Source organism: Callithrix jacchus, chromosome 7, assembly GCF_049354715.1.
Source record: "Callithrix jacchus isolate 240 chromosome 7, calJac240_pri, whole genome shotgun sequence".
In the NCBI taxonomy this organism is placed as follows: Eukaryota; Metazoa; Chordata; class Mammalia; order Primates; family Cebidae; genus Callithrix; species Callithrix jacchus.
The window spans coordinates 80667507-80680176 of record NC_133508.1 but is presented as its reverse complement, the minus strand read 5'-3'; the positions used below and the strand labels follow the sequence as shown (position 1 = coordinate 80680176).

The 12670-nt window shown below is 52.8% G+C and overlaps 1 protein-coding gene across 19 annotated transcripts in view; it reads left to right on the top strand.

The window, feature by feature from the left end:
* SLC6A9 (solute carrier family 6 member 9) overlaps positions 1-12670 on the top strand; it is a 36542-nt gene that overhangs the window by 22542 nt on the left and 1330 nt on the right. For 10 of the 19 annotated variants that reach the window (XM_078331495.1, XM_035251162.3, XM_035251158.3 and 7 more), the window contains 9 exons: positions 212-482; positions 7212-7344; positions 7553-7687; positions 7781-7884; positions 8550-8787; positions 8879-9013; positions 9121-9220; positions 9309-9409; positions 12458-12628. In XM_078331495.1, the coding sequence (XP_078187621.1) occupies positions 226-482; positions 7212-7344; positions 7553-7687; positions 7781-7884; positions 8550-8787; positions 8879-9013; positions 9121-9220; positions 9309-9409; positions 12458-12628 (1374 nt within the window). In that variant the 5' untranslated portion in view covers positions 212-225. The remainder of the gene's footprint in view (positions 1-211; positions 483-7211; positions 7345-7552; positions 7688-7780; positions 7885-8549; positions 8788-8878; positions 9014-9120; positions 9221-9308; positions 9410-12457; positions 12629-12670) is intronic. The other 9 variants (XM_078331498.1, XM_078331497.1, XM_035251161.3 and 6 more) reach the window with 2 other exon arrangements.

Here is a 12670-nt window from a genome sequence, read left to right as displayed (position 1 = left end):
CCCTTGTTTACTTGGCCTCCACCCTCCCTGCCTACCACACGTACACACAAAACTCCTTTGCACCCCCCACCAACTTAGCCCTACCAAGACCTTGACCTGGGCTTCCTGTGGCCCTCCATCAAAGCCTACCCCTTGCGCCCTTAGAAATGATTAACCTCACTTCCTCCTGCTGGATGTGTGAGGCTGCCCCCCTGCCCCTCCCCTCCTGCAGGCGTAGGCTATGGCATGATGGTGGTGTCCACCTACATTGGCATCTACTACAATGTGGTCATCTGTATCGCCTTCTACTACTTCTTCTCGTCCATGACGCACGTGCTGCCCTGGGCCTACTGCAATAACCCCTGGAACACACGCGACTGTGCTGGAGTGCTGGATGCCTCCAACCTCACCAATGGCTCCCGGCCGGCCACCTTGCCCAGCAACCTCTCCCACCTTCTCAACCACAGCCTCCAGAGGACCAGCCCCAGCGAGGAGTACTGGAGGTGAGGCACCCTCGGGACCCAGGGTGGGGGGAACCTGGTAGCAACCCTCTCCCATTGGGCAGCCATCTGCAGAATAGGTCAGGTGCCTGCTGCAGGTTGAGCCCTCTGCTGGGCTGGGGGAGGACAGAGGTGAGTGAAGAGGTTTAGGAAAAGAGCCTGATGTACAGAAAACAATGGAAGATGGAATGTTGAGTGGCAGGATCTTTACAAAGCAGCCATGAGGAAGACCCTCAGAAGTCCAGCACACCTTCAGAGGAGACTCAGGGGAAAGGGGGAGGGATCCTGGGGAGAAGAAGTGTGTGGACAAAGGTCCTGTCCCAGATGAGCAGAGGCTGGCCCCAGCTGAAGGGAGCCTGCGCTGATGAGAGTAACGGGTTTGGGGAGGCCAGGCAAGGTGGCTCACACCTGTAATCTTAGCACTTTGAGAGGCTGAGGCAGGCAGATCACTTGAGGTCAGGAGTTTGAACCAGCCTGACCAACATGGAGAAACCCCGTCTCTACTAAAAATGGTGGTACATGCCTGTAATCCCAGCTACTTGGGAGGCTGAGGCAGGTGAATCGCTTGAACCCGGGAGGCGGAGGTTGCGGTGAGCCAAGATCTCGCCATTGCACTCCAGCCTGAGCAACAAGAGCGAAACTCCATCTCAAAAAAAAAAAAAAAGAGAGAGAGAGAGTAACAGGTATGGGGAGAATGCATGTCTTCAGGGTGGTCTAGGAGGTGGCACTGCCTTCGTAAAGAACTTATAAGGGTTAGGGTTAGACTTCATGCTGCAGAACAAAAGAAGCCATGGGAGGTCTCTGAGCCAGGGGTGCCATGATCAAGACATCCTGGCACATTTTGTTTAGAGGTGAAAAAGACCAGAGTCTCAGGCCATCCTGCTGTGCCCTCCACCCACTAGTTAAAAATTCCCCGTCTCCCACTGGGGAATCCCTGGGCAGAGGGCTTTTGGGGCAGGCAGGCAGGCCTCCACCATTCATTCCGCAACATTCATGGCTCTGCTCGGCCAGGCCCTGTGTGCCCATGGTGGGTATGAATGGCCCACAGCCCCTGTCCTAAGGAGCTGACAGGGCACTGGGGAGACAGATTGCTAATCACAGTAGGGCAGGTGCTTCGGCCCAGGTGTGTACAGGGGTGTCATGGGGACACAAAGGGATAGTGCTTGGTGCTAAGAGGATGGGGCAAGAGCAGGCAGTCAGGGCTTCCCAGAGAAGAGAGAGGGGAAGCCAGGCCTGGTGGCTCACACCTGTAATCCCAGCACTTTGGGAGGCTGAGGCAGGTGGATCACGAGGTCAGGTGTTCAAGAGCAGTCTGGCCAACATGGTGAAACCCCATCTCTACTAAAAATACAAAAATTAGCCAGGTGTGGTGGTGGGTGCCTGTAATCCCAGTTACTAGGGAGGCTGAGGCAGGAGAATCACTTGAACCTAGGAGGCAGAGGTTGCAGTGAGCCGAGACTGGACCACAGCACTCCAGCCTGGGTGATAGAGTGAGACTCTGTCTCAAGAAAAAAAGGAAGGGAGGGAGAAAGTTGAGAGATTGGGAGCCACATGAGCAGGTGAGCAGAGGCCAAAAGGAGGCAAACTGGAGCTGGGGTTGGGAGCAGGTGGGACGCTGAGTGATAAGACAGAAGAGGCCAGCAGGCATCATATAACACAGGGCCTCCCATGCCAGGGTAGGAGCTTGAGCTTTCTCCACATGTGATGGAGAGCCATGGCTGAAATGGACGAGTGTCCCAGGATACTGCAAGTCACCGCAGGTCTTCTAAGTCCAGTCCCGAGTGCTCTGACCCTCTGACAGCTTCCCTGTGCCAGCCTCTGTGCTGGGCTATAGACATGCAAAGACAGGTAAGGCATGGCCGCTATTCTCAAGGACCCACAGCGGCTGTCTGTCAGAGAGGCATGGGCAGACTCAGGCACTCAGTCACTGGACCGGTCATTTCTGTTTTATTTTTTAAATTTTAAAACATTCTAACACTTATTTTCTTTTTTAAAAGAATACTTGGAACTGAACAGACAGATGATTTCTTTTTTTTGAGATGGAGTCTCTATCTGTTGCCCAGGCTGGAATGTAGTGGTGTGATCTCAGCTCATGGAAATCTCTGCCTCCCAGGTTCAAGCAATTCTCCTGCCTCAGCCTCACTAGTAGCTGGGATTATAGGCACCCACCCCCACGCCTAATTTTTTTTCTTTTTTAGACAGAGTCTCACTCTGTTGCCCAGGCTAGAGTGCAATGGTGTGATCCTGGCTCACTGCAGCCTCCGCCTCCTGGGTTCAAGTGATTCTCCTACCTCATCCTCCAGAGTAGCTGGGACTACAGGCATGTGCCACCACACCCAACTAATTTCTGTATTTTTAATAGAGATGGGGTTTCACCATGCTGCCCAGGATGGTCTAGATCTCCTGATCTTGTGATCCGTCTGACTCAGCTTCCCAAAGTGCTGGGATTACAGGCATGAGCTATCACACTTGGCCTAATTTTTGTAGTTTTAGTAGAGATAGGGTTTCGCCATGTTGGCCAGGCTGGTCTCAAACTCCTGACCTCAGATGATCCACTCGCCTCGGCCTCCCAAAGTGCTGGCATTACAGGCGTGAGGCGCCACGCCCGGCTGATTTCTTGAGCACCTACTAGATAACGGGTACTGCTCTCAGAGGGGAGAGAGGGCAGAGAGGAAGACGCTGTCCTCACGGAGCTCCTGTCCGACGGGAGAACGAGATTTTATCCAGTAAAATCAGATATTGCCTAGTTAGGCTTTTTAACTGCATTTGAGCATGATGTCGACTAGGCAACTTGAGCTAGTCTGGGGTGATGAACCTTCCTGGAATCTCCCAGGAACACAAAGCCTCATGCACCCCCACCCCCGCCCCCAGATGCTCCAGTGGTGTTTGTCCCAGGGGCCAACTGCCAGAGATTCTCAGTTCTGGGCCCACCCAGGGCAGAGCTCTAGAGATTTTATCCAGTAAAATCAGAGGGGAAGAGTCTTCAAAGAAATCTGGCTGGTAGAGCCGTTGCACTCTACTCCCCAGGAGGAGCTGGAGCCAGGCCTGCTTAACTGGCCGCTGTCCCAAGCAGGACACCTTCCCAGCAGCACGGCTCCTTGCTGCCCTCTCCTGGAGAGCCTGGGAAATGAGCCTGACAGTAACCCAGACTGGCTTCCGCAAGTGAGGAAACGAAGCACTCTTATTTTTGAGCACCTACTATGTACCAGGCATATTATGTAAGTAGATATTAGTATCCATATTTTCAGATTCAGAGACTGCTGTTTGGAGGTTAAGGAGCTAGGCAGTAGTCGCTGTGTCAGAATCTGTGTGCAGCCAGGCTTGGTGGCTCACACCTGTAATCCCAGCACTTTAGGAGGCTGAGGTGGATGGATCACGAGGTCAGGAGTTTGAGACCATCCTGCCCAACATGGTGAAACCCCGTCTCTACTAAAAATACAAAAAAAAATTAGCCGGGTATGGTGGCACATGCCTGTACAGCTACCAGAAGGCTGAGGCCAGAGAATTGCTTGAACCTAGGAGGCGGAGGTTGCCGTGAGCTGAAATTGTGCCACTGGGCGACAGAGTGAGACTTCATCTCAGGAAAAAAAGAAAGAAATAGGGATCCTGTTCTCACAGGGTTACCCACAAAGGGAAGCCTATCAGACTTACAGCAGATCTCTTAGCAGAAACCCTACAAGCCAGAAGAGAGTGGGGGCCAATATTCAACATCCTTAAAGAACAGAACTTTCAGCCCAGAATTTCATATCCAGCCAAACTAAGCTTCACAACTGAAGGAAAAATAAAATCTTTTATGAACAAGCAAGTACTCAGAGATTTTATTACCACCAGGCCTGCTTTACAAGAGCTTCTAAAAGAAGCATTACACATAGAAAGAAACAACCAGTATTAGCCTTTCTAAAAATATACCAAAAAGTAAAGAGCATCAACATAAAGAAGAATTTACATCAACGAATGGATAAAATAGCCAGTTAACATCAAATGGCAGTAACCCTAAATTTAAATCTACTAAATCCCCCAATCAAAAGATACAGCCAAAACCCAACGGTATGCTACATCCAGACCCATTTCACATGCAAGGATACACAAAGACTCAAAACAAAGGGATGGAGAAAGATTTACCAACCAAATGGAGAGCAAAAACAAATAAATAAATAAAAAGCAGGAGTTGCAATTCTCGTATCTGATAAAATAGATTTTAAAGCAACAAAGATATAATGGTAAAAGGATCAATGCAACAAGAAGAACTAATGATCCTAACACCCAGATACATAAGACCTATAAAGAGACTTAGACTCAACGAGACAGAAAATTAATAAGGATATCCAGGACTTGAACTCAGATCCAGAACAAATGAACTTATAAATATTTATAGAGCTCTCCACTTTAAATATACAAAATATACATTCTTGTCAATACCACATCACACCTACTCATAGGTTTAAATGAAACATTGATCGGCCATTATTAATACCCCTTTTTTAGAATAAAGCAACATTTCCGTTCTCTCTCCCTCTTTTTCTTCCTCTTTCTTCCTCTCCTTCACTCCTTTTTTTTCTTTCCAAAAAAAAATAAATAAATAGGGATCCTGTTCTCAAGGCACTCACCACCTGGCTGGGGAAATAAGATATGTAATGTGGAGAAAACTTTTAGGCAATGCAGAATAATTCTGGAGATGTCATGTGTCAAGAGGCCACTTGTAAATATGTTGGGTACCACATGTCCTTAGGTTGTTTGAACTCAAAAGCATGTGGTCCAAAACCAAACAAAAAAAACAGAATATGGTGCTATAAAAATAAAGCTAGAATTCATCATTTGGTTTCCAGGCTAGCCTTTTAAACTCTTCAATCCCTAATATTTTAATGCTGTATTCTTGCAATAAAAAATAATATAGGCCAGGTGCAGTGGCTCACACCTGTTGTAATCCCAGCACTTTGGGAGGCCAAGGCAAGAGGATCACTTGAGCCCAGAAGTTCAAGACCAGCCTGGGCAATATGGTGTTACCACATCTCTACAAAAAAAAACCCAAAAATTAGCTGGGCATGATGGTGCACACATGTAGTCCCAGCTACTCGGGAGGCTGAGGTGGGAGGATCAATTGAGCCTGGGAGGTTGAGACTGCAGTGAGCCATAATTGTGCCACTGCACTCCAGCCTGGGCTATAGAGTGAGACCTTGTCTCAATAATAATAATAATATAAAACATGAGCAATAAGACAGAAGAGGCTAACAGGCATCATATAATACAGGGCCTCTCAGTGGACAGTGATGTCCCAGGAGTCTGTGAGGACTCAGGCAGCTCAGGCTCACTTAAAAATGCCCGGAACAGACCAGAAAAGAAGTTGGGGGCCAGGTTCAGTGCTTCACAATGTAATCTTACACAAGGTGGCTACTGGGACCTACCTGTTTAGCATGTATGGTTAGTAGACAAAGTATTAAAAAACCTTTCAGGCTGGGCTTGGTGGCTCACACCTGTAATCCCAGCACTTTGGGTGGCTGAAGTGGGCAGATCACCTGAGGTCAGGAGTTCAAGACCAGCCTGCTAACATGGTCCAACCCCATTTCTACTAAAAATACCGAACTTAACCAGTTGTGGTGGCACACACCTGTAATCCTAGCTACTCGGGAGGAGAATCGCTTGAACCCGGGAGGTAGAGGCTGCAGTGAGCCAAGATAACACCAATGCATTCCTGCCTGGGTGACAGAGCAAGACTCTGTCTCAAAAACAAAACAAAAAATCCTTCGAACAAGAAATGGTTTCTTTACTTTGAAAGTGAAGTTGGTGATGCTGGAAGTGGAGCAGTTGTCTTCTGCCCTCTTCCCTGAGGGCCAGGGAGATGCCCCTGTAGGCCTGTATGCCCAGCACCTAGCTCAGGGCTAGGCACTCTGTCTGGTTGATCAAAAGATCCCAGCTGGTATGGCATAGGGTGCCAGATGGTGCCACCAGAGGGGAGAAATTTGGGTCCAATCTTTGTTTTTTAGTTTCTTTTTTTGAGATGGAGTCTTGCTCTGTCACCCAGACTGGAGTGCAGTGATGTGATCTCGGCTCACTACAACCTCTGCTTCCCAGGTTCATGTGGTTCTCCCGCGTCAGCGTCCCGAGTAGCTGGGATTACAGGCATCTGTCATCATGCCCAGCTAATTTTTCTATTTTTGTAGAGATGGGATTTCGCCGTGTTAGTCAGGCTGGTCTTGAACTCCTGACCTCAGGCGATCCACCTGCCTCAGCCTCCCAAAGTGCTGGGATTATAGGCGTGAGCCACTGTGCCTTGCCAGGGTCCAATCTTTACTCAGCACTCCCCTGGCTCCCTCAGTTTATCAGAGGTAGAGTTGATTGGTGCAGGTGAAATGCTGACTGGCGGCTTCCTGGAGGAAGTGACATCTGACAGGATGAGGAAAAGGCACTCCCGAGGGAGAAATGTGCCAACAAGGACCTGGGCTGAGCCTGGCTGGGAACAAGGACCCATCTCCTCTCCCACCTCCTTGGGTGGGACTGGGACAACCACCCAAGCTTGGGGTGCCTCCTCTAGGAGCCCTTGAAGAGCCTGGGAGAGGTTGCAGAGCAGTGGACTGTGTCGGGTCCCCAGGTGCTACAGCAGGTGGGCCCATGAAATAGCTCCCATTTCATACAAGGTGACTGCTGGGACCTCATGACACAGGAGGGTCCTGGGCCTTGGGAATATGCTGCTGGGCAGCGGGGGCTGGCCCCTCAGTGACAGTCTCCCCTTCCCAGGCTGTACGTGCTGAAGCTGTCAGACGACATCGGGAACTTTGGGGAGGTGCGGCTGCCCCTCCTTGGCTGCCTCGGTGTCTCCTGGGTGGTCGTCTTCCTCTGCCTCATCCGAGGTGTCAAATCTTCAGGGAAAGCAAGTACCCACCCCCCCCCAGCGGGATCTGTGCCCACCCAGAAAGGCCCTGCCCCCGCCTGGGTTATGTGTGTGTTTTGGGGAGGGGTTGCTGAAGGGACTCTGGAGGGGGAGAGGGACAAGGGGCTGGTGGTGATTAGGGAGCCAGGGTGGTGGTGCCCAAGGCAGGGGAGAGCCTGGAAGAGTCCATGGAGCCCTCTCGTGCCAGGTGGTGTACTTCACAGCCACGTTCCCCTATGTGGTGCTGACCATCCTGTTTGTCCGTGGAGTGACCCTGGAGGGAGCCTTCACGGGCATCATGTACTACCTAACCCCACAGTGGGACAAGATCCTGGAGGCCAAGGTGGGATGTGAGGGAAACCAGAAGGGGGTCGGGAGGGCCCAGGGAGGTGCCTACCTCTGCCCACAGCTCCTCACCCGCCTGTCCTCCCTGCAGGTGTGGGGTGATGCAGCCTCCCAGATCTTCTACTCGCTGGGCTGTGCATGGGGAGGCCTCATCACCATGGCCTCCTACAACAAGTTCCACAACAACTGCTACCGGTGAGCGCTCCTGCCAGCCTGAGGCCTCCCCTCCCTGCCCTCTCTGCAGCCTGATCCCAGCTCCAGCGCCCCCATCACCCCCAGGCCTCCTTTCCCCTCATGGCCTTGAGGTTCTAGGAACACTGGTTCTGGATAAAGTTGTTGCAGAATGGGGAGAGAGGCTTAGGCAGGAGAGAGGAGTGATGGGAAGTCCCAGGGGTCTATGAGGACCAGGCAGCTCAGGCTCACTTAACAATGCCCAGAACAGACCAGAAGAGAGCTGGGGACCAGGCTCAGTGCTTCACACCGTAATCCCAGCACGTTGAAAGGCAAAGGCGGAAGGATCACTTGAGCCCAGGAATTCAAGACAAGCCTGGACAACATAGTGAGACCCCATCTTTCTTTACAAACATAAAAATGAAAATTAGCTGGGTGTGGTGACACATACCTGTAGTCTCAGCTACTCAGGAGGCTGAGGTGGGAGGACTGCTTGAGACCAAGAGATCAAGGCTACAGTGAGCTGATAGCACTACTGCCCTCCAGCCTGGACAACAGGGTGAGACCCTGTCTCCCACCCCAAAAAAAGGAGCTGGGGATGCCTTTGTTTCTAGGACTTTCCCTGTCTCCATGTCTCCTCTTGGCCCAAACTGGGGAGAGGGGAGCTGAACTGTTTTCCTCTCCATCAGGGACAGTGTCATCATCAGCATCACCAACTGTGCCACCAGTGTCTATGCTGGCTTTGTCATCTTCTCCATCCTTGGCTTCATGGCCAATCACCTGGGCGTGGATGTGTCCCGCGTGGCAGACCACGGCCCTGGCCTGGCCTTTGTGGCTTACCCCGAGGCCCTTACGCTGCTTCCCATCTCCCCGCTGTGGTCTCTGCTCTTCTTCTTCATGCTCATCCTGCTGGGGCTGGGCACTCAGGTACGAGGTGTGGGACGTGGGCCAGAGGGTTGGGAAAGGGAGACGACAGGAACAAGGGGCAGGTCCCCGATCTGACAGCCCCATCCTACAGTTCTGCCTCCTGGAGACGCTGGTCACAGCCATTGTGGATGAGGTGGGGAATGAGTGGATCCTGCAGAGAAAGACCTATGTGACCTTGGGTGTGGCTGTGGCTGGCTTCCTGCTGGGCATCCCTCTCACCAGCCAGGTAAGAGCTGAGTAAGGGAAGGGCTGCGCCAGAGTTGCCAGAACGTGTGGGGAAGGTCGGGGAGCCCGGGCTGCAGGCAGCTCCTACAGCCGCCCGCTGTTCCCCAGGCAGGCATCTACTGGCTGCTGCTGATGGACAACTACGCGGCCAGCTTCTCCTTGGTGGTCATCTCCTGCATCATGTGTGTGGCCATCATGTACATCTATGGTGAGCACTTGAGCCTCTGGCCTTCTGTGGCCCGGCCCCTGGCACGCCCACTCTGTCCTGTGGGCCTGCTGACACCCCCTCTCTCCAGGGCACCGGAACTACTTCCAGGACATCCAGATGATGCTGGGATTCCCACCGCCCCTCTTCTTTCAGATCTGCTGGCGCTTCATCTCTCCTGCCATCATCTTCGTGAGTTCCCTGGCCAGCCCCTCCCACCCCCCTGCCCCTTGGCCATGTGTCCTTTTGGGACCCAGCGAGGGGAGAGCAGGAACCCCTACACCTGGCTGGAGCTCCACACCCGTGACTCTGGAGGCTGAGGGAGGTTGGAGAGAGCTGGAGAGGCACGTGGAGACCCAGCTCCGCCTGGGCCCTGGCCTCGGTTTAGGAGGGAGTGCCGCAGCCTGTATTTGACTGCAGACATTGCTTAGGCTCGGAAGGGAAAGTGGCTCGTGGCAGCTCTCTCCCTGGTGTTCCTGCCTGCGCACCCCTGAGTATCAGGAGTCAGTACTGATAGCGTGTCAGCCTCTGTCTGCTGGCCTCATTTCCCGTCCCTCTAGGGAGAGTGTTCCAGGGGCTTGGCAATGTGGTGGGAACCAGCATTCCAGCAGCAGCCCAAGGACAATAGACCAGGCTGTAGGAGTCAGATGTCAGCTCTGGCCTTCCAGGCAGTGAGGTGGGCTGGCTTGGGTGAGGGAGTTCCAGGTTTTATGAATATTCAACAGCTGAGAAACTCCCTTCATGGAGCTGAATTGGTGAAAAGAGTCCACCATGGAAGGAAGCAGGCACTTTCCACGCACTGTTCCCATCTAACCCATGATACAGATCTCCTAGATGTCATTGTTATCCCCATTTTACAGATGAGGAAACTGAGGCACAGGGATGTTAAGTAATTGGCCAATGGTCACACAGCTAATAAGAAGTAGAGCTGGCCAGGCGCAGTGGCTCACGCCTGTAATTCCAGCACTCTCGGAGGCTAAGGCAGGTGGATCATGAGGTCAGGAGTTTAAGACCATCCTGGCTAAAACGGTGAAACGCCGTCTCTACTAAAAATACAAAAAGTTAGCTGGGTGTGGTAGCACATGCTTGTAATCCTAGCTACTCTGGAGTCTGAGGCAGGAGAATCTCTTGAACCCAGAAGGTAGAGGTTGCAGTGAGCCAAGATCATGCCATTGCACTCCAGCCTGGGCGACAGAGCGAGACTCTGTCTCAAATTAAATTAAAAAAAAAAAAAAAAAAAAAAGAAGAAGTAGAGCCATGATTCAAATCAGGTAGTCCAATTTCAAGCCTGCACGCTGGGCCAGTGCCACACTAGAACCGCCTCTGCAGGACGGAGGAAGGGTCCAGGGGCTAAAGCCATACGACTTGGCTCCTTCCTGTTTTGGGTGGGATTCGGGGAAGGCAGGTATTGACAGTGTAATGGTCACTCCACAGAGGACAGGCAGGGCCACCTCTGAGTGACAGTCAGAGTGCTGGCCCAGTGGCCAGGGCAGCGTCGGAGTCACATTCTTATCATGTTCAATGCCTTGGTGGCATAGGGGGCTCAGCCCCAGACTTCCCCTGTGGCTCATGTTTCTGAATAAAGGCCTGTGGAGGGCTGGGGCCTCCCCTTATAGGGTATGGGATGTTCCCGAGCCTGGCACAGACTCCTCCTCTGGCCACTGGCCCAGCTTTGAAACAGGAGGAGCGGAAGTCTCAGTGGTGGGAGGCTGGGGAGGGCAAGCACCACCACTCCAGAATGCTGTGACCTCTGGGGCTGTGGCCCGAGGGGAGCTCAGCCCTCTCGGCTCAGAGGGTCTCCCAGCATTCAGGCTAGGCTGACGTCCTGGAGAGAGACCAGGGGCACCTGTCAAGGGCAGTGGGGAGGAAGGAAACAAGCAAAGAAGGGTCTGCCGGGGCCTCAGCCAGGATCTGATCCACAGGATTGAGGCACAGAGGGCAGGGCCCTTCCCGTGCTCAGGAAGCAGGCCGGAGTTGCCTTTAGGGAAACCTAGAATCTTCCCTTTGGGGTAATTCCAGCCTGACTTTCTGGGCTGTTGTGTTTTCTCTGGGGGGCTTTCCTTGTTCATATTTCTGAAAAGCTCTTTTTGACAAACTCCACCATTCTGTCAGTTCAAATAAGGGATCTGTCCACAGGTGGGTCAGGATCTGTTCCATTTGGGAAATCTATTATAGGCTCCCAGTGTGTGCAGCATCCCAGGAGGGTCCCCCACTTTGGATGTGGGTCTTGCATTCTAGAATAGCCCTGTGCTCCAGGACGTGGCTGGGGGCTCAGGAGGAGGGTGCTGGGACACCCGCCCCCAGCCCTCTGGGTGGCCTGCCCGCCACTGCCTGAGTCTCTCCCTGCGTTCACTCCTTTTGTTGCTGCAGCCACAAGTTTTATTTCCAGACTCACCCATCTCTTTCCAAGCCTCCCTAGAGCACCACAGCCTGACATTCACCATTTCCAGCCTGGGGAGCTTCCCTGGGCTGAATGTCACTGTCGGCGGTAGTGACATTCAGAGGGTAGCTTTGCCCTACCCTCTTCCATCTTCGTCTGCCTCTCCGCACACATCAGTTCAAATCAACTCAGGAGACTTTGCCAGGCACTGTAGTGGGCACTGCACACCCAGAGCTGATGCAATCCCAGGAGCTCCCAGGTTTATGGAAACAGTAAACCCACTAACTCTAAGGGAAGCAGATGGAAAATACCATGGAGAGGACCTGCAGAAGCAAATAGGGGAAATCTGGGATGGCTGCTTGAAGGAGAGGGCACTGGCATAGGGTTTGGCAGAGGATGATGCAGAGGATGATTCCCCAGAATAAATGAAGAGAGGGTGGGAACACTGGGTGTGACTGAAACATCAAGGGCCGGATAGTGTGGCTGGCAGGACAATTTGAGGTCACACTGCCAGGTGACAGCCTAAAGACCCAGGATGTGGCCCTACTTTAGTGGGCCACAGGGAGCTATAGCGAGTCTTTGAGCAGAGCTGACTGACTTCCAAAGGCAGTAGCTGCTTGACTGCTCTCGAGCCAGGTCAGGACTGTGGTGAAAACACACTTCTCCCGCCATAGTCTTCCTGCCCACAGTGCCCCAGGCCCCTGGCCCTGCCCACTTTTTCCATGGCCCAGATGTTGCCAGCTGTCTGTTCTGCCCTTCTAGTTTGGGAACCAGAGAGGAAAGGGTGCTGGTGGAGGGCTGGCCTGGGGTCTGGGCTCTGGGCCAGCCTGATACCCAATCCCACCCCCACCCCCATGCAGTTTATTCTAGTCTTCACTGTGATCCAGTACCGGCCGATCACCTACAACCACTACCAGTACCCAGGCTGGGCTGTGGCCATCGGCTTCCTCATGGCTCTGTCCTCCGTCCTCTGCATCCCCCTCTACGCCATATTCCGGCTCTGCCGCACAGACGGGGACACCCTCCTCCAGGTGAGGGCGGGGGCAGGCTGGGTAGCCAGGCAAAATGGGAGG